Consider the following 25,400-nt stretch of genomic DNA (forward strand, 5'->3'; position numbering starts at 1 on the left):
CCTATAGTGAGTTTAGGGAGGTGGCCACTGAGCAGGGAAAGCTCTGGACTTCCACATACAGCCCAACCTCTTCCTCAGCTCGAGAACCTCCACAATTTTTCTTTCACATAAGAAGGTTCACTGGGGAATTCCCTGACGGTCAGCAGTTAGGACTCCTCAATTTCACTGCCAGGGGCCTGGGTTCAATTTCTGGTTGAGAAGTAGGATCCTGTGCATGGCACAGCAAAAATTAAAAAAAAAAAAGAAGAAAAAGTTTCCACTGTTGTATCACTTCTTCCCCCACCCGAAAGAAGATTAGGAAGCCACTGGACCATATCTACATTTCTCACTCAGCCCTAAATTTCTCATTGCTGTCACTTAAAACGATGGAAATGTAAGCAGTAGTTGTTGGATGAGATCACAAAACCACGTATGGAGTTTGAATACTTGGGTTTTTCTTCTGGTTCAGACCTTTCTAAACTTTCTTGTGGCAAGTCGTTTAACTCTTCCTTAGCCATGATTTTCCTACTCTTTAAAGTGAGGGCACAGAAGTAGAGTCTTGTAGACTATCTGTATTCTTCACATTCCCAGTGTATTTCAGAAATACTTGTTAGGGGAACCAGAACAGATAGGACATCACCTACTTCAGAGGTGCAGTTGTGTTTTTAACCTTTTTAGAATTAGAGAGTGATAAGTAAGTCATTTTATTCGAAAACAAAATTTCATTTCTATGTCTTATAAAAAGTTTGAAAACCACAGATTATATTATAAATTTCCTTTTATTTCTGAAATTTAAAATATTTATAACATTAAATAGCACAAAGAAGACTGCAATACAGAATTTCTTTCTCTTATAGTGTATTATTATTTTTTTGCCTCATGAAGGAGCATAATGGAGCTTATTAATAACAGCACAGTATATCTTTGATATGCAGTTCAACTTTTCTTCTTTTTTCCTTTTCTTCTCATTCTTTCCAAATAAGGATAATTGTGGTCTCTGGCTTTTTTTGGTTCTTAATTTTTTTAATTTGTTTTTATTTTTTACATACTGTGGTCATTTTTAGCTATAGAATTTGATATAAGATAGAGACAGGCAGGCAAACAGAACCAAACACTAAATGATAGTAATGAATTTTCTGTTATAAAGTTAAGTTTTATAATTATATCAGGAAAAAAAAACCTTCGTGAGACATGGGAGCTACTGATAAACTTTTATTTTTAATTCAGTAGTTTATGGGAAAAAGTCATGCCTCCTTTCATAAACATGTCATTTAACATTAGGAAATTTGTTGATTCTGATTTATGTTGTTTTTTCCTATTTTACAGGTTTGTTTAATGCTTTTGATGAAAATCGTGACAATCACATAGATTTTAAGGAGATATCCTGTGGGTTATCAGCCTGTTGCAGAGGACCTCTGGCTGAAAGACAAAAATGTGAGTGTGTTAAACATTGTCACAAAATTTGCAAATGAAACGGAGAAAAATATCAGCATTCATTCATGTAGAAACCATCTGTGGATTAAGGCTTAAATTTTCATTACTTTGGCAGATATCTATGTTGAAGTTCTCGTGAGGTCACTGTAAGGATTTAGTCACCTTTTTTTTTTTTTTACTGTGGAGTGATTTGGAATCTTTGTCATTAGTAATGGGGTTGATTTTCCAGATGAAGGTGCAGATCTTACCAGAAGGTTTAGATCAAATGAACTACATCAATCATGATATCTTTGAAAATGTTAAGCATTTAGAAAATATTTTCTGGTAGTCTATATAGAAAATTTTGTGTCTTACATGACTTGAATTATAATTTATTTTCTATCACTTCTATGCATTAATATTTTATTAGCAAAATGAAATTTATGATCAAAACACAATTTTATTAAATACTAAAAGTCTTTTTAACCTAGCTAAAAGTGTTATGCCATAATTTATAAGTATTAGTATATTGCTTTAATAAATCTTTACCATATTTGAGAAAATGTAACAGTTTACATTTAATTGGAATCTAATTCTAATATATTTACAAAAGTCATTATCTCTGTGTCTTTCAAAAATACAGTTTCACAAATGTTGCCTATTTTGGATATGCTACTTGTTAGATTTCTTTTTTATTCTTTGATATGGTAACCAGTCCATTCTAAAGGAGATCAATCCTGGATGTTCATTGGAGGGACTGATGCTGAAGCTGAAACTGCAATACTTTGGCCACCTCATGCGGCGAGTTGACTCACTGGAAAAGACTCTGATGCTGGGAAAGGTTGGGGGCGGGAGGAGAAGGGGACGACAGAGAATGAGATGGCTGGATGGCATCACCGACTCTGTGGACATGAGTTTGAGTGTACTCCGGGAGTTGGTGAGGGACAGGGAGGCCTGGCGTGCTGTGATTCATGGGGTCACGGAGAGTTGGACACGACTGAGCGACTGAACTGAACTGAACTGAACCATTATTCCAACCTGTCTTTATGATAGATTATTTGTTTCCATTAAAGTTCAAATACTAAATAAAGAGACTGACATCTTTGCTTCTCAGTTGAGGTTTATTATTGCCTTAAAATTTTTTAAAAATTGTTTTTTGCTAGTACAAGTTAATAAGCTAGAGTGATTCATTGATGTTAATTAGCAAATGTTAGTATTTCTAATTGTTCAGTCGCTCAATCGTGTCCGACTCTTTGTGACCCCGTGAATCACAGCACGCCAGGCCTCCCTATCCATCACCAACTCCTGGAGTTCACTCAAACTCATGTCCATTGAGTCGGTGATGCCATCCAGCCATCTCATCCTCTGTTGTCCCCTTCTCCTCCTGGCCCCAATCCCTCCCAGCATCAGGGTCTTTTTCAATGAGACAGCTCTTTGCATGAGGTGGCGAAAGTATTGGAATTTCAGCTTCAGCATCAGTCCTTCCAGTGAACACCCAGGATTGATCTCCTTTAGGATGGATCTCCTTGCAGTCCAAGGGACTCTCAAGAGTCTTCTCCAGCACCACAGTTCAAAAGCATCAATTCTTCGGCACTCAGCTTTCTTCACAGTCCAACTCTTTCCAATTGTTAGTCTGTTGTATATAAACAAAAAATTGAATAGTTGAACTTGTTCTTTGGCAAAAAAAAAAATTGAGTGTGCCTTTAATTACACTGGAGAGGGAAAATCTTTGTATGGTTATCTCTCAGTATCAGCTGGGAGTTGGTTGGTTCTGGGACCCCCCTTGGACACCAAAATCCATGAATACTCAATTTCTTATATAAAATGGCATTGTGTTTGCATGTAACCTACGTACATATTCTTATGTACTTTAAATCATCTCTAGGTTACTTATAATACCTAATGCAATGTAAATAGTTGTTAATACAATGTAGATGCAGTGTAAATAGTTGCCAGTGTGAGGCAAATTCAAGTTTTACTCTTGTGAACTTTCTAAAGATTTCTTTTTTAATTTGTATGTATTTGTGTTTTGTGGTTGAATCTGGTTATGTGGAACCCATGGCTATGGAGGGCCAAATGTACCAGCTTGTTGTTGATTCTTAATATAGATGGAATATTTTCAGCATTGTGGGAATCAACTCTGAAATGATCATTTTAAATATTGAAAATTAAAGGCTTGAATTACCACCTCAAAATCTGCAAGATAATGTATAGTAACTTGGATCTTACTAATATTTTTCAGTTTATGAGGAATTTAGCTGTAGATTTGAGGGAAGGGGGTAGGGTTCTCCAGCCTGGCTAATGATTTGGAGAGAGAGACATAGAAATGTGTGCAGGAAGCCCTACAAGTTCAGAGGACTTCCATAACATAGTCTGCTCCAAATGAGAACTTAATCCAGAATATACTTGCTTGAGAAACTTAATGATTTTACTAGGGCAGCTTCTAGTAATATGTATTGTACTTCAGAGTATAAAAGTGATTTCCCTCCAAAAGAGTTTCTTTTGTTTAGTTTGCTTCAAGGTATTTGATGTTGACCGTGATGGAGTTCTCTCCAGGGCTGAACTGAGAAACATGGTGGTTGCACTATTAGAGGTCTGGAAGGACAACCGCACCGATGATATACCGGTAAATTCTGATTGTATATACATTTTGGTACATGTAAACTTCACGCCAACAGGAAAATGGAGTGAATAAAATTTTTAAAGAGATCAAGAATAAAGAATTTGCTCTGACTTCTAGTTGCTATATTATGCTACTCAAAATATCTCTAGTTAAAAGTACAAAATTGGGAAGAGAATTTGCCTTAGAAAATTTAATAAACTGAATGTGTTATAAATGTTTGACCAAAATATCATATACCTTTGTTATTGTTGTTTGGTCACTAAGTTGTGTTTGACTCTTTTGCAACCCCATGGACTGTAGCCTGGCTAGACTCCTGTGTCCATAGGATTTCCCAGGCACCAATACTGGAGTGGGTTGTCATTTCCTTCTCCATAGGATCTTCCCAACCAAGGGGCTGAACCCATGTCTTCTGCATTGGCAGGCAGATTCTTTACCTCTGAGCCACCAGGGAAGCCCAACATCATATACTTAGTCACTGACTAATAAAAATGATATCTGCTTTTTTCTAATTAGTTCTTTGGGTTTCTGTTTTTACAGGAATTACACATGGATCTGTGTGACATTGTAGAAGGCATACTGAATGCACATGACACCACAAAGGTGAGTCCAGCTGGGACTGATTTTTTTTCTAAAAATACATCATGCTTTCTTTATTTCTCCCATTTTAATAAGTTACAGAAAGGCTAACCTTGTATTGAGCAAAGGAAACACTGGAAAAATGAAAACACATTGTATGATTCCATTTATATGAAGTTCGAGAATAGAGACAAAACCAGCAAATGGTAATAGGTGTTATAACAGTGGTTTTGCAGATGAGTGATTGAACTGGGAAGGACCATAAGGAGATGATGGAAATGACTATCTTAATCTAGATATATACATTGTTTTACAAAATTTCTAAAGTAATATTGGTAAAGGTCTCTTCTGAGTTCTTTAATAGCACCCAGAATAACCATGTAATAGAAATAAGCATATACTTTCAGTTCAGTTCAGTTCAGTTCAGTCGCTCAGTTGTGTCCGACTCTCCGCGACCCCATGAATCATTACAAATAATAAATTCTTGAACTTAGTTTGACAGCATTTATTAGTTCAGTTCATTCGCTCAGTCGTGTCCGACTCTGCGACCCCATGAATAACAGCATGCCAGGCCTCCCTGTCCATCACCACCTCCCGGAGTTCACTCAAACTCATGTCCATCGAGTCGGTGATGCCATCCAGCCATCTCATTTTCTGTCGTCCCTTTCTCCTCCCGCCCCCAACCTTTCCCAGCATCAGAGTCTTTTCCAATGAGTCAACTCGTTGCATGAGGTGGCCAGAGTATTGCAGTTTCAGCTTTAGCATCAGTCCTTCCAATGAACACCCAGGATTGATCTCCTTTAGAATGGACTGGTTGGATCTCCTTGCAGTCCAAGGGACTCTCAAGAGTCTTCTCCAGCACCACAATTCAAAAGCATAGGGATATTATAATAGGTTTTCTCCTGTAGCTTGCTGTGATTTTCATACAGAATGTATGAAAAATGTAATTTTTCTTACACTTTGAAACCAAAAAAATATTGTAACATTAAATTGTATTTTAGGGAAATGTAATATAGACACTCATTTTTTAATTTTATTAAGTTCTTTTCAATCTCTAAGAACTCTGATGAAGTTGGTAGATATTTCTAAGAAGGAGGTCTTAGAAAATTGTTAGGATCAAAGCACATAATCCAGAGTCTGTAAAAATGCTTTCAAAATTAACAAATATTTCATTTTCCCTGCTGCTGCTGCTAAGTCGCTTCAGTCATGTCCGACTCTGGGCGACCCCATAGACGGCAACCCACCAGGCCCTGCCGTCCCTGGGATTCTCCAGGCAAGAACACTGGAGTGGCTTGCCATTCTCTTCTCCAGTGCGTGAAAGTGAAGTCGCTCAGTCGTGTCTGACTCTTAGCGACCTCATGGACTACAGCCTACCAGGCTCCTCCGTCCATGGGATTTTCCAGGCAAGAGTACTGGAGTGGGGTGCCATTGCCATTTTCCCTACCTGGGGCCTTTTTTAGGTTCCATAGGTAATGTTTGAACCAGAAGATAATGTGAGTTATTTCCCAGGTGTTGTTGAAGGAAGAAGATGGTTGGTGATAAATTATCCTCGTTGCCACTGACTACTTTAATGAAGTTTGGTTACTTTTAAACTTATCCTGGCTGGCCTGTTTCTCAGATGAACAGATAGCACCTGCCTTAAATTGTTGGATTTCTTTCAGACAAATAATCATTAGAAGTTTAATAATCCAGATTTTACTCAAATAAAAAATGAGGGCATTCTTAATGTGAGATCTTTTAAAATACTGTTTCTCTTTCAGATGGGTCATCTTACTCTAGAAGACTATCAAATCTGGAGTGTGAAAAATGTTCTTGCCAATGAATTTTTGAATCTACTTTTCCAGGTATGTTTAAGGTAAATGCCAGATACAGAGGGCAGTGATACCCATAGTTCTGCATCTTTTCCATTACATAGTATTTACTGCCATCTAAGCTACAAAACCATATATTATAAAACAAACTACATTATCCTGTATACCACCTGAAAGATGGTGAGATAAAGCATGAGTGCCTACTGAAGTTTCTCAAAGTCATGAGAAGTTAGGAAAGTGGAATATAGCTGATTATGTTTATCTTAAAACTCATGACAGAGCAGAATGTAGACACAGAGAATAATTTAAATTGTAAAAGCCATTATAATTGCTACTTTTCTTCAAAGACCCCTCCTAATAAGACCGTGGAACAGAAATGGTTCATAAATAAGCACCTGTAAATTTTTCACAAAATATTCAGTCTTTCCAGTTAAGAGATTATCTTAGATGCAAAATTATTATTTTTTTTTTCTAATTCTTTATAAGGTCCAAAAAAGATCAAAGGAGAAGGAAGAAAGAATAGCTGCTAGGAATGAGCAGCCAGATTTTAACTGTTTTCCCAGTTAAAGTAGTTCTCTTGCTCCCATTTTAAAAAATAGTTTATGGTTTTTTCATAGTTTTTCATAAATATGTAAGTTGACTTAATAGTGATATTTTAGATTCTCCTTATTTTCCTTTCCTTGTAAAAGCACCCCTGTGAAAGTCAGAAAAGTTTGGTATCTTTGTCTTTATCGTGATCTTCCATTATAAATAAAGAGGTCTTTGACATAACTGTTATAATAAATGGAAATTGAACTCTTCCTAATGGGTAATTACTAACAAATATATATTTAAAGCATATGCAATCTAATACGCTTATAATATCCATTTAAATCACTCAGCTACTCCACTATCAGTTTTCAGCAGGAATTTAAGTTGATGGCTTTGGAAAATAAAAAATGTGCAAAAGTAATATAAGTCACTACTGTAAACAGAAATGACTTACTTGATAATATGAAAATTGATGAGTTCTTTTTTTAATCTCACTTAAAATAATATTCTCAAATTTTAAGTCATAATTATATAAACATTTTGACCACTTGAGTTTGTATTTGCGTCATCCTGTAGCTCTCACGTAGCAGAGGATTTTGAATTTTTGTATTGCCTTGACTATTTTCTCATGCTTATCAGGGACTTGCAGTGACAGTATTATCCTGTGATTCTAATTTATAAATAAGCATATGCTTGAGATTTGTTTTTGTATGTCAGTGTTTCCAGCACTATATTAAACAGTTGAAAGACTTTTTCATTGAGTACCCATTTACCCATCATCTACATTTTACCGTGCTCACTTTATCCCATATTTAGACATGCTTTTAAAACTTTATATTCACTTAATATATGCGTAAATAGATTGGCCTGAATTATCCAGATGGGTCCAGTCTAATCACACTAGTCCTTAGAAGTGGAAAACCTTTCCCAGCTATGGTCAGAGAAAAAGAGATGGCATTGGGAGCAGGGCTAGAGAGGTGCAGATCTGCTAGCTTTGAAGATAGAGCCATGAACATAGGATTGTGGGTGAATTTTAGACACTGGAAAATGGAAGGAAGCGTATTCTTCCTTTGACCTCTAGAAAGGAATACCACCCTGTTGCCATCTTGATTTTTAGCCTGGAGAGATCTGTACCTTACTTTTGACCTGCATAACAGTAAGATAATAAATTTATGTTGTTTTAAGCTATAAATTTTGTGATAATTTATTACAGCAGTAATAAAAATCCAGTACGCAGGGAGATAACCCATATTTATGGATTGGAAGGCTCAGTGTGTTAAAGGTGTCAGTTCCCCTTCAGTTGACTTAAAGATTTGTGCAATCAAAATCAGAATCCCCAGAAGCTCATTGTTGTCACTGAGATTTTTTAGAACTCAACCAGAGGATTCTAAGTACACAGGGAAGTACCAGGGTCAAAAATATAGCAAAGAAGAAATTCAGGAACAACAGATTTATATTACCAGATATTCGAACTTTTTATAAAATAGCAACTGTGTTACAACAGTGTGCTGTCTGCATAAAGTTAGATCAACCAATGGAACAACATTGAGAGTTCTTACACAGACCTACTACGTAGGTGTGATCACTTGATTTATACCAAAGAAGACATTGCAGTGCAGATGAGAAGGGGTGGTCTTTTTAGTAAGTGGTACTGGATTAATTAGTATTCTTATGGGAAAAACTGTGCATCATTATTCACCCCATTACATGAAAAATAATTTTAGACCCTGTTATACAAAGTGAAGTAAGTCGGAGAAAAACAAATATTGTATGTTAACGCATATATATGGAATCTAGAAAAACAGCACTGATGAACCTATTTGCAGGGAAGCAAATTAACCAGGAGCTGACTGTGGCTTAGATCATGAACTCCTTATTGCCAAATTCAGACTTAAATTGAAGAAAGTAGGGAAAACCACTAGACCATTCAGATATGACCTAAATCAAATCCCTTATGATTATACAGTGAAAGTGAGAAATAGATTTAAGGGACTAGATCTGATAGATAGAGTGCCTGATGAACTCTGGATGGAGGTTCGTGATATTGTACAAGAGACAGGGACCAAGACCATCCCCATGGAAAAGAAATGCAAAAAAGCAAAATGGCTGTCTGAGGAGGCCTTACAAATAGCTGTGAAAAGAAGAGAAGCGAAAAGCAAAGGAGAAAAGCAAAGATATAAGCATCTGAATGCAGAGTTCCAAAGATTAGCAGGGAGAGAGAAGAAAGCCTTCCTCAGTGATCAGTGCAAAGAAATAGAGGAAAACAACAGAATAGGAAAAACAAGAGATCTCTTCAAGAAAATTAGAGATTCCAAGGGAACATTTCATGCAAAGATGGGCTCGATAAAGGATAGAAATGGTATGGACCTAACAGAAGCGGAAGATATTAAGAAGAGGTGTCAAGAATACACAGAAGAACTGTACAAAAGAGATCTTCACGACCAAGATAGTCACGATAATGTGATCACTGACCTAGAGCCAGACATCTTGGAATGTGAAGTCCAGTGGGCCTTAGAAAGTATCACTACGAACAAAGCTAGTGGAGGTGATGGAATTCCAGTTGAGCTATTTCAAATCTTGAAAGATGATGCTGTGAAAGTGTTGCACTCATTATGCCAGCAAATTTGGAAAACTCAGCAGTGGCCACAGGACTGGAAAAGGTCAGTCTTCATTCCAATCCCAAAGAAAGGCAATGCCAAAGAATGCTCAAGCTACCGCACAATTGCACTCATCTCACACGCTAGTAAAGTCATGCTCAAAATGCTTCAAGCCAGGCTTCAGCAATACGTGAACCGTGAACTCCCAGATGTTCAGGCAGGTTTTAGAAAAGGCAGAGGCACCAGAGATCAAATTGCCAACATCCGCTGGATCATGGAGAAAGCAAGAGAGTTCCAGAAAACCATCTATTTCTGCTTCATTGACTATGCCGAAGCCTTTGACTGTGTGGATCACAATAAACTGTGGAACATTCTGAAAGAGATGGGAATACCAGACCATCTGACCTGCCTCTTAAGAAACCTGTATGCAGGTCAGGAAGCAACAGTCAGAACTGTACATGGAAAAACAGACTGGTTCCAAATAGGAAAAGGAGTACGTCAAAGCTATATATTGTCACCTTGCTTATTTAACTTATATGCAGAGTACATCATGAGGAATGCTGGGCTGGAAGAAGCACAAGCTGGAATCAAGATTGCTGGGAGAAATATCAATAACCTCAGGTATGCAGATGACACTACCCTTATGGCAGAAAGTGAATAGGAACTCAAAAGCCTCTTGATCAAAGTGAAAGAGGAGAGTGAAAAGGTTGGCTTGAAGCTCAACATTCAGAAAACGAAGATCATGGCATCTGGTCCCATCACTTCATGGGAAATAGATGGAAAAACAGTGGAAACAGTGTCAGACTTTATTTTTGGGGGCTCCAAAATCACTGCAGATGTTGATTGCAGCCGGGAAATTAAAAGATGCTTATTCCTTGGAAGGAAAGTTATGACCAACCTTGATAGTATATTAAAAAGCAGAGACATTACTTTGCCAACAAAGGTCCATCTAGTCAAGGCTATGGTTTTTCCAGTGGTCATGTATGGATGTGAGAGTTGGACTGTGAAGAAAGCTGAGCACCGAAGAATTGATGCTTTTGAGCTGTGGTGCTGGAGAAGACTCTTGAGAGTCCCTTACTGCAAGGAGATCCAACCAATCCATTCTAAAGGAGATCAATCCTGGGTGTTCATTGGAAGGACTGATGTTAAAGCTGAAACTCCAATACTTTGGCCACCTCATGCGACGAGTTGACTCACTGGAAAAGACTCTGATGCTGGGAAAGGCTGGGGGCGGGAGGAGAAGGGGACGACAGAGAATGAGATGGCTGGATGGCATCACTGACTCGATGGACATGAGGTTGAGTGAACGGGAGTTGGTGATGGACAGGGAGGCCTGGCGTGCTGTGATTCATGGGGTCGCGGAGAGTCGGACACGACTGAGCGACTGAACTGAACTGAACTGAATAGAGATGCAGATGTAGAGAATAGTATTGTGCCACAGCAGGGGAAGAAGAGGGTAAGATGAATTGAGAAGGTAACATTGACATATATACACTGTCAGGTATAAAATAGGTGACTGGTAGGAGGCTGCGGTATAGCACAGGGAGGCCAGCCTGGTACTCTATGATGACCTATAAGGGTGGGATGGGAGCGGGAAGGGAGGCTTAGGATGAAAGGGCTATATGTGTAATTTTGACTGATTCAGGCTTCCCTCGTGGCTCAGACAGTGAAGAATCTGCCTGCAATGCAGGAGACCCAGGTTCAATCCCTGAGTCAGAAAGATTCCCTGGAGAAGGGAATGGCTACCCACTCCAGTATTCTTGCCTGGAGAATTCCATGGATAAAGGAGCCTGGCGGGCTACAGTCTGTGGGGCTGCAAAGAGTCAGACACAACTGAGCAACTAATGTGGCTGGTTCCCACTGTTGTACAATGGAGGCCAGTGCAGCATTGTAAAGCAATTATCCTGCAGTTAAAAATAAACAAAATTTTTAGAAGTAATTTTAGGTAGATTATAAATCTAATAAATTTGGAAAGTAAAGAATAAAGTGTCTAGAAAATAACGTAGATATTTTAATGACTTTGAGGTTGCAAAGAGTTCTTAAACAGAGTGCAGAGAACACCAAGCACAAAGAAAAGTTTTAAGTTGGACCTCCATCAAATTAAGAATTCTTTTTTTCAAGACATGCCATTAAGAAAATGATAAGAAATTATTTGCTTTACTTGTGTCCAGCAAAAGACTTGTGTATAGAGCATTGTGTGCTAGTCACTCAGTCATGTTCGACTCTTTTTGACCTCCTGGACTGTAGCCCGCCAGGTTCCTCTGTCCATGGAACTCTCCAGACAAGAATACTGGAGTGGGTTGCCATGCCCTTCTCCAAGGCAATCTTCCTGACTGAGGGATCGAACCAATGTCTGTTACATCCCCTGCATTGGCAAGCATGTTCTTTACCACTAGCGCCACCTGGGTAGCCCATCTAGGGCATACAAAGAACAAAAATCAATGGGAAACAAAGCAGAAGCCTAATATTAAAATGTACAAAAAACCTGAATGGGTGCTTCACAAAAGAGAATATCCAAATAGCTAATAATTATGAAAGGGGGCTAACTTCTTTAGTCATAATGAAAATACATATTAAAATTATACTTGGAATACCATTAGACATCCACTAGAATGGTTAGCCTTGAAGTGATAATGAAGTATTGTTGAAGATGAGAAGAAAGTGTAACTCTTTCACATTGCCAGAAGAAATATAAATTCTTACAGGTATTGGCTGTTTTTATATATACCCTATAGAAACTTGTATATTGAGCACCAAAAAACGTAGAATAACTTCTTATAATCACTTCTTATCACAGTACCAAACAGAAAATGACCTAACTACCTATCAACGATACATAAAAGTAAATGGTGATACTTGCATATACATGGTTTAGTTTAAAGCAATAAAAATAAATATATTACTGCTACACACAACCACATCAAGGAATCTTACATAATATGGGGTGGAAAATAATGGACCAGAAAAGCAGACAAAAAGCAATCCATGGTGGTGGAATTCAGGGTAGTGAATACATCAAAGGGTGCTTAGTGTCTGGGAAGGAACTCAAAGTGGAACTTTGGGGGAGGTAGCAATGTTCTGTTTCTTGACTAGATAAAGGTCATGTGAAACTAACACAACATTATAAATCAACTTTCAGTTCAGTTCAGTCGCTCAGTCGTGTCCGACTCTCCGGGACCCCATGAATCACAGCACGCCAGGCCTCCCTGTCCATCACCAACTCCCATTCACTCAACCTCATGTCCATCGAGTCGGTGATGCCATCCAGCCATCTCATTCTCTGTCGTCCCCTTCTCCCCGCCCCCAATCTTTCCCAGCATCAGAGTCTTTTCCAGTGAATCAACTCGTCGCATGAGGTGGCCAAAGTATTGGAGTTTCAGCTTTAGCATCAGTCCTTCCAATGAACACCCAGGATTGATCTCCTTTAGAATGGACTGGTTGGATCTCCTTGCAGTAAGGGACTCTCAAGAGTCTTCTCCAACACCACAGTTCAAAAGCATCAACTATACTTCAGTTTAAAAAACCTTTAAAAAGTATTGTCTCAACAATAAAAGAATGAACTATTGATAAATGGATAAATCTCATAAACCTAATTTGTGTATTGTTAAGTAAATTTTACCTCGAAAGGTAAAATTATAAACAGGCAGGCTGATACATTTACAGGGAGCTTTGACTTACTTTGAAATACATGCAAAAATTAAGATGGATTAATAGATGAATTGAGGAATGGATAGATGAAGTATAATAAAATGTTAATGTCAGAATTAGGTAATGAGTATGAGGTGTTCAATGTAAAATTCTTTCAACTTTTCTGTATTTTTGAAATTTTTTGTGATAAAATGGTGGGGGTGGGGGGTGGGGAATAACTTCTTTTACAATGATTTAGAGAAGGCAAATAAATTGAGGAGGGAGAAAATGAGCCTTAAAAGGCATACTTAGAACTTCCGTGGTGTTCCAGTGGTTAAGAATTTGCCTGCCAGAAAAAAAATATCTGCCTGCCAATGCCGGAGACACAGGTTCGATCCCTGGTCTGGGAAGATTCCACATGCTGTGGAGCAACTAAGCTTGTGGGCCACAGCTACTGTTTCTGCGTGCCACAACTACTGAAGCCCACACACCCTAGAGGCCATGCTCCACAGCAAGAAAAGTCACCCACAATGAAAAGCCCATGCACTGCCAAAGAGAGTAGCCCTTGCTCACCGCAGCTAGAAAAAGCCCGGGCAGCAACAAAGACCTGGCATAGCCAAAAATAAATAAATAAATAATTTTTTTAAAAGCATATTTAGCGCTAGTAGCATTAATGTTCTTCTTAGAGCTGTTTAAGTTGAAATGCTACCTTTATCCTTCATTTCCGGTATCCTTTTCATCTCCCCTTTACTTTTCTACCCAAGTGCCATAGTATGCTCTTCAGGTTTCAGGAAAGAAGATAATATTCTCTTTGTGAGATAATTAAGGTATATAGTATTAATGAAACATTCTAAAAAATAGCTTTTTCCTTCATTTCTTTCTCCTTTTCTTCTTTTCTCTCTTTTTCCCCCCTATCTCAGAGATTTGGAAATTGCTTCTGTTGAAATGATTTATTTATTTAAAAAAAAAAAAGACAAAGCAAAATTTAAAGTTCATGTTTGCTCAAGTGGATCATTGGCAATTCATCAGCCAAAAGCTATTACTAGTTTAGGTTCCCATCTAGAAGTGGATCTTATATAGAGAATGTGAAATATTCTATAGTCCAGTCATTGGCACCAATGAAGTTTAATTTACCATTTTATCTCTAGGTATGTCACATAGTTCTAGGGTTAAGACCAGCTACTCCAGAAGAGGAAGGACAAATTATTAGGTAAGTTTATATTTTCATTAAATAGTTACAATTTCTGACATCTGAAATATATTGTTACTGGGTAACAGTATGTTTCCATTTTAATATAATCTTTATGGTAGCACCTTGTTTCTCCAAATAAATCACATAATGAAGTGTTTTTATTAAATTATCTTCCTAACCAAGGGATTGGGTTAAGATATTTAAAGTGTAAGATGTGATGACTTGGCTTATTGTATGTGTTCTGAAAGAATTCCCCTCTCTGAGTTAATTAAGGCACCCATCACCATCACATATCTTATAATGAAAATCTGTACCTTTTTACCAATCTCTCCCAGCTCCTGGCAGCCTCTTTTCTATTCTGTTTCTGAATTCAACTTTTTTTTGCATACCATGCAGTATTTGTCTTTCTCTGTCCGGCTTATTTCATTTATAATAATACCCTCACGCTTCATCTGTGTGTTTTTGTAAAGACATGATTTCCTTTTTTGAAAGGCTGAATAAAATTCCATTTTACATATTCATAAGCACCACATTGTCTTTATCCTTTCATCCATTTTTGGACACTTGGATTGTTTCCATACCTTGGCTATTGTGAATGATGTTGCAGTGAGCATGAGAGTAGAGCTGTCTCTTCAAAATAATGAAGAGATCCGTATCAGGACATTATCATTAGGTTGTCAAAAGCCAGAGACAGAGTTTTTAAAGCAGTAACAGTATTAAGATACCTATGTGTATCCTTCATAAAATTTAAAGCGCTGAAAGAAAAAAACACTGTAGCCAAGAATTCTATATCCCAAAAAAATATTTCTTCAAGAGTGCTTTGGATTTTGAAGTGAATTCTTATATTTGACTCTTAGAACAGAAGCAGTAAAAGAAAAAATAGGTAAATTTGGCTTCATGTAAATTAAAAACTTGTTCTTCAAAGGGCATTGTCAAGAAACTGAAAAGAAAACCTACGGTCTGAGACATAATATTTGTAAATCATAGATCTGACAAGAATCAAGTAACTAGAATATATAAAGAACTCCTACAACTCATCAACCAAACTATAACTCAGTTTTAAAACGGGCAAGGGACTTCAATACACATTTCTCCAGAGATGATATACACAAATGATATACACATGGTTGTCCAGCAGTTGAAAAGGTGCACAAAATCATTTGTCATTAAGGAAATGCAAAAACCACATGAAATTCCACTTTGTACCTACTAGGATGTTTGTAATTTTGATGTAGAGAATTTGGGATTCTCATTGCGTCACTGGTAGAGTTTGTAAAATGGTGTAACTGCTCTAGAAAACAAGTTGGTATTTCCTCAGAATTGCAATTACCACATAACTCAGCAATTCCCTTCTAGGTATTTATATAAAAAATTGAAAATAGGCACTAAAATACTTGTACCCAGATCTTCCTGTTAGCACTGTTCACAATAGCCATTGGTGGGAACAGCCCAAATAGCAATCAATAAGGTGAATGGAAAAACAAAATGTATATATATGCCATGAAATATCACTCAGCCATAAAAAGAAATGATGTACTGATACATAATATGACATGGATGAACCTTGCAAATGAAAGAAGCTAGACACAAGAGGTGATGTATTATACGATTCCATTTATATGAAATATCCAAAATAGGTAAAACTAAACTATCAGTACAGAAATCAGTTTGGTGATTGTTAAAGACTAGGGAAAAGAAGTAATAGAAAATAACTGCTTAGCTGTGCTGTATGAAATTGTTTTGGAGAAGTTTGCATAACATAAAATCAACCATTGTAAAGCATATATAATATTCAGTGGCATTTAGTACAGTCAGAATGTGCAGAGACCACCTTATGTTATATGAATTTTTTCTCAATAAGAATAGTGTTCTTAAAAATCACATTGTGATACCACTTCACACCCACTAGATAGATTTGTGATAGAAAAGACAGACAATAACAAGTGTTAGTGAGAATGTGGAGCAACTACAACCCTCATACAGTACTGATGGGGAAGTTAAATGGTGCAGCTGCTTTGGAAAACAGTTTGCCAGTTGCAAATTATCAGGTATTAGATAGATAAACATACACAAACACCCTATGGAATATTACTCAGTAATAATTTTTTAAAAAGCACAAAGTAGTAGTATCTGCTCCAACATAGATGAACTTCAAAAACATTATGCTAAGTAAAAGAGGTTTGATGCAAGAGACCATGTGTTATAACATTCCATTTATTTAAGTCCCTTGCCCATTTTAAAATTGTGAAATGTTCAGAAATGGCAACCCACTCCAATATTCTCGCCCAGGAAATCCCATGGACAGAGGAGCCTGACTGGTACAATCCATGGGGTCCCAAAAGAGTCGGACACGATTTAACAACTATACAACAATATATCTAATACAGAAAGAACTCTTAAAAATCACAGTTAAAAAAATACCCAAAAAAAATACAGAAAAAAGGGCAAAAGACATGAATAAACAATTCACAAAAAAGCTATATAATGGCCTATCGTCATATGAAAGGATCAAATTGACTTTATAATAAGAGAAGTACAAACTAAAGCTACCCTGAGACATCATTTGTCTCTTCTGCAGATTGACAGAAAATAATTTTGACAAGCCACTCTGATGGCAGTACTGGAAGAACAGGCATTGTTACACTCTGCTATCAGGAGTATGTGACTCAGACAATAAAGAATCCACTTGCAATTCAGGAGATCTGAGTTAGATCTCTGGGAAGATCCCCTAAAAAGGGAATGGCTATCCACTCCCCTTATTTTTGCATGGAGAATTCCATGGATAGAGGAACCTGGTGTGGGCCACAGTCCATGGGGTGGCAAAGAGTCAGGCATAACTGTGTGACTTTTTGAGAGATAGAAAATGAACTAGTGGTGTCATGAGGCTGAGGGCAGTAATTTGACTAAAAAAATGACTAAAAGCATAAGATGTCTTCTGGGGGTATCTGAAATAGTCTAAAATTGGATTGTGGTAATGGTTGCACATGTCTGTAAATTTACCAAAATGAGTTCTACACTTAATTCAGATAGCTTGTATGTTATTAAATTTTTCCTCAGTGAAACTGTTTTTGAAACATCAGTTGGAGGCTTAATAGTGGTATTATGACTCCTGAAATTGGCTTATCAGTGTTTCACTAATTTAATATGTGGCCATTTCCCAAGTATATCTGTTTCATGCTTTTCCTTTGAAAAGTTTCTAATGATAATTTGTGGGTGTATGGTCATCTGTTTTACACACCATTTGATGTACTGAATTTCTTTTGTATGTAGAGGATGGTTAGAACGAGAAAGCAGGTATGGTCTGCAACCAGGACACAATTGGTTTATCATCTCTATGCAGTGGTGGCATCAGTGGAAAGACTATGTCAAATATGTAAGTAAGATTCCTATTTATCTACATTTAAAATAAGATTTTTAGCTCCATCAGACTTTGTGTGACTACTGGACAGTAAAAAAATGCTCCAACCTAGAAGATTTGAAAGTGAAAGAACTGAATACCTATATGATGCTTGCTAAGGACCAACCTGCTTTTCTAAAAAGCAAGTTCCAGAGCAAGTAATAGGTTCACTAAGAAATCAAGTACTATATACTTAGTATTTATAGCACATTATGAAAACAAAAGTATGAGACTGTAATTCTCACTTGGACAGTGGTTAGCAATTCTGATTGCATAGCAGAATCACATAGAAAGCTTTAAAAAAAATTCCATAGCAAATAAATTTATAAAGCATATTTGGAGAAAGGGATTGAATTAATTTAAATAAGTCATGTTTGTATACTGAAAATTTTCTTTTGAAATCTAATTTAAATGGAATGCATTTTGTCAGTATGAATGCTGTCAGAAAAGCTGTGAGAAGATCAATATATCTTTAATGAATTGCCAAGAAGTCTACAAACTGAAGTCCAAACATATGATTAATAATTTAAATACTCAGGCCTAATTCACAGGCCATAGGTCAGTGTGATTCTGTTGTTCTGTTGTCCATGCAATTGTGACTTATTTAGTTAATAGTTGAATTTAAAATACTGATGGCTCCAAATCCATACTTAATGTAGATTGCCAGTTTTTAATCATTTGTATACTGTGGTCACCATTTTTTTTGCCATATAATTTCCATACTATTGTTTTCTTAGTTACATTTATATAAATAACTTTATCATTTTTATGTAAATAAATATATCTTATTTTAAATCTTATTTATGTCACTATCTTAAATAGAAAATCAGTGTCACATTCCAGAAATAGAAGATCAAAATAAAAATAAATTTAATGGAAATAAAATATATTAAATTCCAAGTAGCCTTGCCTTCTGAAGACTTATCGATACTGAGGCCTGTTCTCTGTTAAAAAGAGAAATTATCAAGTATTAGATTGGCATATCAAGTATTCAGTTAGCACATTAACACCAAACTGAGACCCTATCCTCAAAGTAATCAAAGGACTGGAAGAGAACTGAATAGGGAATAATTTTTTCACTGTGAAGTAGAGTTATTTAAAACCCAATATAGTCTGCTACCTTTCATATATTTTAAGAAAGTTAATAATTAATAGAAGATACTAACATTTGGATCTGTAATAAAGACTATGAATCTGTGTGCTTCTGAATTATTTGAAGTTTTAACAATAAAGCTATTTAACTTTTTTTTTAGTTCAATAGAGTTAATTGGTATGTAGAAAGAAATCTAGGTTTTATTCTCATTCTTCTTGCCACTCTTGATTAAATCATTGTAATTTCTTCAGAACTGGCTTTTGAAGAATCTACAAATTGATAGTGTTCACCTGGCTTACAGATCAAAGAGGCAAAAAACATCTAATAAGATACTGATAAAATGTCTCCTTGTTTTGGCTAAAATTAGGGCTTCCCTTGTGGCTCAGATGATAAAGCATCTGCCCGCAATGCGGGAGACCTGGGTTCAATCCCTGCGTTGGGAAGATCCTCTGGAGAAGGAAATGGCAATCCACTCCAGTACTCTTGCCTGGAAAATTCCATGCACAGAGGAGCCTGGTAAGCTACAGTCCATGGGATTGAAAAGAGTCAGACATGACCGAGCAACTTCACAGGGATTCTATAATTATATTAAAAGAATCTAAAGCTTCCACTGTGCTATTGCTATGCTGTGACTTGGAGTTTATGTTTTAAATTTGATTTTTTTCTTAAGTTTCAGTTAGTTACTTTCTAAGTGGTGCCTTCAAGACCCCCACCCATTCATCAGTTTCATCTACTAAAATTTATGTTGCTGTTTACTGAATACCACTTGAGTTCCTCTAGCCATGCTGTCTGTCTCCTCAGATGCCTCTGGGACCTTGTTCTACTGGTTAGCACCTTTAATCTTTCTCTTTACCTTCACTTAAAAATATCCTGATCTTTTGAAAGCACTCACAGATACATATTCTCATAGCACCTTCCCTTCTGCTTCTCCTCAGTCTTAGTTCTCTCTGTTTTTCTGTGTGTTGTTTGCTTTTTTTTTTTCTTTTTCCTCACAAATAAGCTTAGTAGAAAATAGTTCTATGCTAGCCGCCTCTGCTTCTAGGGCTCTGTGTGTGTGTTTAGTCACTCTTACGTGTCTGACTCTTTTTGACCCCATGCGACTGAACTGAACTGAACTGAACTATATGTAGTCAGCCAGGCTTCTCTTCCATGGAACTTTTCAGGCAAGGATACTGGAGTGGGTTGCCATTTTCCTCCTCCAGGACATCTTCCCAACTGAGAGAGGGATTGAATCTGCATCTCCTGCATTGGCAGATTCTTTGCCACTAGTGCCACCTGGGAAGATCCCTCTCCCGATTCAGACTCAGTATCCTTCCTAGATTCTTCTGCCACCAATCCTATAAATACTGTTCTCTCCTTATTCTACATATGCCATATTCTTGTGTTTCCAGAAATCTATATAGTCCCCAGTCTATATCTCATGTCATTCTCTGTCCTGAGCACTAGACTCAGATGTCCACAGAATCTCAAACCAAAATAAGCTCATTCCCAAAATGATCCCATTCACTTACACACCTTATCTTATGAAGAGGTCAACTCCCATCTAGTCATCTAAGTGAGCATCTCATGTTCTACTTTGGAATTATCTGTGTCCTTCTTTCATACACAATTAATTGCCACTTTTTTTTTTTTGGTCTCCTAAATCCATGCTTTCTCCATCTCCTTATTTCTGGTTCTAGTTTTATGGTTGAGTACCTCAGCGTCTCTTGCCTAAATTATTATAGAAGTGTTCTAACTTGTGTCTCAGTTTTCACTTTCTGCCTGCTTTTTGCACACTACAGAGTTATTTTTAAAACAAAAACTGGATTATGCTATCCCCTATTTAGAAGCCTCTTACAGAAAAATCCTGTCAATATAATGTTAAGTGAAAGAAAAAGAAGCAATATGCTGTATTTAAAATGTGTTTTCTGACAACAACCAGAAGGATAGTTTATATTTACTAAATGCCAGGCAATTTATATGTGTCACTCATGTAATCTTCATATAACTCTGAGATACTAATATCCTAGTTTTTACCTATAAACAAACTGAGACTTGTAAATTTATTTTATGAAAGACTGCATAGCTGGTAAGTCAGTACCCTGCCCTTAATTCTAACTGTATCCCCCACATTTATTTTTTATAGATATGTGTATATGTTCAGTCACAGAAAATAAAGGAAACACATCAAAATGTCAACTATAGTTAATGCTAAGTGATGGAATCTGAGTACTTGTGATGTTTAGTTTCTTCATGTTTTTCTACATTTTCTATAATAACAGTGTAATCTTTAATAATAAAAGAATAAATACTATTTGGCCTTTTAATATTAATAAAAACTTTCCATGATTTTCAATTTTCAACAGAATAAAGTCTAAATTACTTTATGTGGCACAGAGTCACTTGCAGTCTGTTCCCATTCTACCTTACCAGTTTTACTTATATACACTATTCTTCTTTGAAGAAATTAAAACTCAGTTATACATCCAAATGTTTTAAGTGCCATAGCCAGCCACAGGAGAATTAGAAACAGTAGACGTTGGGGGATTCATTTTTGAAGGCTGCATAATTGTCAGATTATTGAATTTTACTTCTTAATTTCTGACTTCACGATTTTTAGGATGCCAGCCCTGTTGTGATTGAGCCATCATCTGTGCTGAATGGAGGAAAATATTCATTTGGAACAACAGTACATCCTATAGAGCAGAGTGAAGATAGAATTGGAGGAGGCAGCCCAAGTTATGTGAACACCACTGAAGAAAAATTTTCAGACAACGTTTCTAGTGCATCTGAAGCCTCAGAAACTGCTGGCAGTGGTCAGTACGACTTATTTTCCGTGAGGTTTAGGCAAGGTCATTTCTTAAAGTGGTACAGTTTGTCAGAGAGTATGCTTGGTGGGATATGGGCATCAGGCTTCCATTCACAGAAACAGGTTTTGAATGAAATAGTCAATTAACAGATTCTTGAATGTGTTAGTAGCTTTACAAAGAGGAACTCTTCTATATTCTATGTCGTTAATCTCTCAATTTGAAAATATTTTCACAGTTTTCATTGATTAGGTCAATCTTTCCATATTGTTATTAAATCATTTTGTCAATAAATTTAGATTAGAGAAGCCATTTTTGAAGAAAATCTAAATTTTTATCTCCAGAACTCTAACCGTAGCACACCTTCATTGGATTAAATGCATCCTCATATCAGATTCAGACATTCCAGGCTGGAATTTGGGAGTTATTTTGTCAACATATTTAGAAAGAATTGATAATGTTGCCCATAATCCCCTTTGGTTGTTGATACCTACCTAAAACTTAGTAGTTTTACACTTAGGTGGAAGGTGCTTTGGCCCAGATGAATTTAGATGATTCCTGTTATTCTCCAGGACTCTCAGTCTTATCCTGTTGTTTCATCTTGGAGATTTTTCTTCTCCTTTTCTGTGGAGCAAGAAGGCAAATTGAACCCCACTCCAGTACTGTTGCCTGGAAAATCCCATGGACAGAGGAGCCTGGTAGGCTGCAGTCCGTGGGGTCGCTAAGAGTCGGATACGACTGAGCGACTTCACTTTCACTTTTCACTTTCATGCATTGGAGAAGGAAATGGCAACCCACTCCAGTGTTCTTGCCTGGAGAATCCCAGAGACGGGGGAGCCTGGTGGGCTGCCGTCTATGGGGTCACACAGAGTCGGACTCAACTGAAGCAACTTAGCAGCAGCATTTTCTCTACAGACCTCCTTGTAGAATCTCAGTTCGGTTTAGTCGCTCAGTCGTGTCTGACTCTTTGCAACCCCATGGACTGCAGCATGCCAGGCTTCCCTGTCCATCACTAATCCCCAGAGCTTGCTCAAACTTATGTACATGGAGTCGGTGATGCCATCCAATCATCCCATCCTCTGTTGTCGCCCTTTCCTCCTGCCTCCAATCTTTCCCAGCATCAGGGTCATTTCCAATAAGACAGTTCTTTGCATCAGGTGGCCAAAGTATTGAGCTTCAGCATGAGTCCTTCCAATGAGTATTCAGGACTGATTTCCTTTAGGATTGACTGGTTTGGTCTCCTTGCCATCCAAGGGACTCTCAAGAGTTTTCTCCACACCATAGTTCAAAAGCGTCAGTTCTTCAGCGCTCTCTTTCCCCATCTGATGTTATTACAGAGATCACCTGGCAGTCCTAAAAGTGCTGTCTTCGATCAGCTTTTCACTGTTTCTTGACCCTCCCTCAGGTCCTTTTGATATATGCTCACTCTTCACACAGCTCAGCTCTGTGCTGTCCACATGCTGAGCAGCACCACAAGTAGAAGGTTAAAAATGGTTGATGACTAGAATGTTTACCAGAGATTAACATGTGGTTGAGAGTTGAAATACCTTAAGATACCATTCAGGTTCACAACTCTTAAGTCATTATCAATAATTTTCCTGTATGTATTTTTCTGTTGTAACATCCATACCTTCCTTTCAAATAGATTTATTAGGGAACAGTTTCTTCTGTCCTAGCATTCTCCATTCTCCTGTTGGTGTTCTTGTTTTAACTCCAGCTCTTTGGTTTAGAGACTTGTTATCACCCTTACCTACTAAGAACCTTTGTGGGCAGAAGAGAATTAAGGAAAGATATGTGAGAGTCCAGCTACTTGGTTATATTTCTTCCTTTCCTATCAGAGGACATAGAATTCTTGTGAACTATTAGATATTCTAGGAGTCTGGTCAAATGTTCATTTGATAATAGCTTTTAAAACTTTCATTCTACCTAGTGTTATTCTAGGTATTTTCCAGAAAGGAATACCTCTGTGTCTTCTACACAATTACAGAATCTAACACTGTACTGACATGTCCACAGAATAATAGCATTAACCTAATACATGGACATTGAGTTCATATCTTCAAGCCTGTTTTATGTATAGTGAAACTAAGATTTCATCTTCTTTGTCCTTACAGGTTTTCTGTATTCTGCCACACCAGGAACAGATATGTGCTTTGCTCGACAACATAACACTTCTGACAATAACAACCAGTGTTTACTAGGAGCCAATGGGAATATTTTGTTGCACCTCAATCCTCAGAAGCCAGGGGCTATTGATAACCAGCCACTAGTAACTCAAGAACCAGTAAAGGTAAATAATTTGATATCTCTTTCAAGTTGCTAATAAATTTCATTCTAAAGAGTTCAGCACATAGAAAATGCTTGTGATTCATTTTATTAACCTGTTGTAGATAGAAATGTTTCTTTGAGAGTATTTTATGACTTACTACTTGCATAGACTCAGTTTAGTGATCCTTGGAAATATTCTTTTTCTTATTTAGAACAGCTGAAAATAGTTTCACGTGTATGTGAAAAAAGCTTTTTTAAAAATTAATACTTTTTACTGTTGGAAAGAAGTCTATGAAAGCCATCCTTAATATTTTCAAATGTTCCAGTGATTTTCTTTAAAATGATTTACCTTGAGTTTCCTTTCTTAAATAGTTTATTTTGAAAGTTCAAAATAAAAACCTTTTAGAAAATTCTTTTTTTTTTTCTAGTAATGTGAAACTGAGTAGTGACATGTGTTTATTTTCCTGTGTCTAGGTTTTGTTAAAACACAAGAGACTAATTTTAAAAATCCAATATTTGAGGGAATTCCCTGACAGTCCAGTGGTTAGGACTCCGAGCTTTCACTGCTGTGGGCCTGGGTTCCATCACTGGTCAGGAAACTAAGATCCCACAAGCCAAGAGGTGGGGCCAAAAAAAGCATCAACATTTACATTCCATTCTTTCTAAGGCTACATCATTAACACTAGAAGGAGGACGATTAAAACGAACCCCACAGCTGATCCATGGAAGAGATTATGAGATGGTCCCAGAACCTGTATGGAGAGCACTTTATCATTGGTATGGAGCAAACCTGGCCCTACCTAGACCTGTAAGTACAACCAATATTGCCTTATATAAGAAGCATTTATAACAGGGTCTTCTATTAATTTACTGTATGAACCTCACTATCCACAAATTAGTTCTTAACCGTGATAGAGCTTTCAATACCTGTTCAAATTAGTTGAATAAATTTTAGGTTCTTTTATGTTTGTTCATTCTTTTACTCATACATTTATTGAACACTGTATTAGGTACTAACCACAAAATGATATTCCTTTGGGAATGGGCAGCTTATATAAAGCGGAGGAAATAATCACTGGACTAAATAGAGTCAAGGAATTATGAGGCTAGGCAATTAAATAAGCCATCCACATAAACACAAACATTAAGATAATGCAGAACTTAGACTGGAGCAGAAGTCTGAGAGCCAGTGCTAAGAAGTTCAGTGAATATGGAGAAAGTGGTGCAGATGTTATTTCTGAAATTGTTATTCCCATTAGCCACACAGACATCCACTTAACTGTTCTGGATTTTGTGGTTTGTCTTTTTGAAGGAGGGACATAACAAGATCACAGTAGATGATAATAAGAATTCAAAGCTGGTGAATTCTGATTGTGACCATTAATAGAATGAGTCATTTAGAGCATAAGTAAAATGCTCTGAAGTAATTTAAAGGGCTTGGAATGTGTAATATCAAAATATTAGTTAACTCTACAGCATTATTTTGCTTATACACAGTAAACAGCAG

The 25,400-nt window shown here is 37.0% G+C and overlaps 1 protein-coding gene across 2 annotated transcripts in view; it reads left to right on the forward strand.

Moving 5' to 3' along the window:
* USP32 (ubiquitin specific peptidase 32) overlaps positions 1-25,400 on the forward strand; it is a 204,690-nt gene that overhangs the window by 138,203 nt on the left and 41,087 nt on the right. For both annotated transcript variants that reach the window (XM_088828648.1, XM_055400253.2), the window contains exons 7-15: positions 1,306-1,413; positions 3,903-4,018; positions 4,553-4,615; positions 6,352-6,435; positions 14,306-14,367; positions 17,620-17,722; positions 21,439-21,634; positions 23,740-23,915; positions 24,561-24,701. In XM_088828648.1, coding sequence (XP_088684774.1) covers positions 1,306-1,413; positions 3,903-4,018; positions 4,553-4,615; positions 6,352-6,435; positions 14,306-14,367; positions 17,620-17,722; positions 21,439-21,634; positions 23,740-23,915; positions 24,561-24,701 — 1,049 coding nt within the window. The remainder of the gene's footprint in view (positions 1-1,305; positions 1,414-3,902; positions 4,019-4,552; positions 4,616-6,351; positions 6,436-14,305; positions 14,368-17,619; positions 17,723-21,438; positions 21,635-23,739; positions 23,916-24,560; positions 24,702-25,400) is intronic.

Source organism: Moschus berezovskii, chromosome 20, assembly GCF_049115385.1.
Source record: "Moschus berezovskii isolate FMDL1 chromosome 20, NW_MosBer_1.0, whole genome shotgun sequence".
NCBI lineage: Eukaryota > Metazoa > Chordata > Mammalia > Artiodactyla > Moschidae > Moschus > Moschus berezovskii.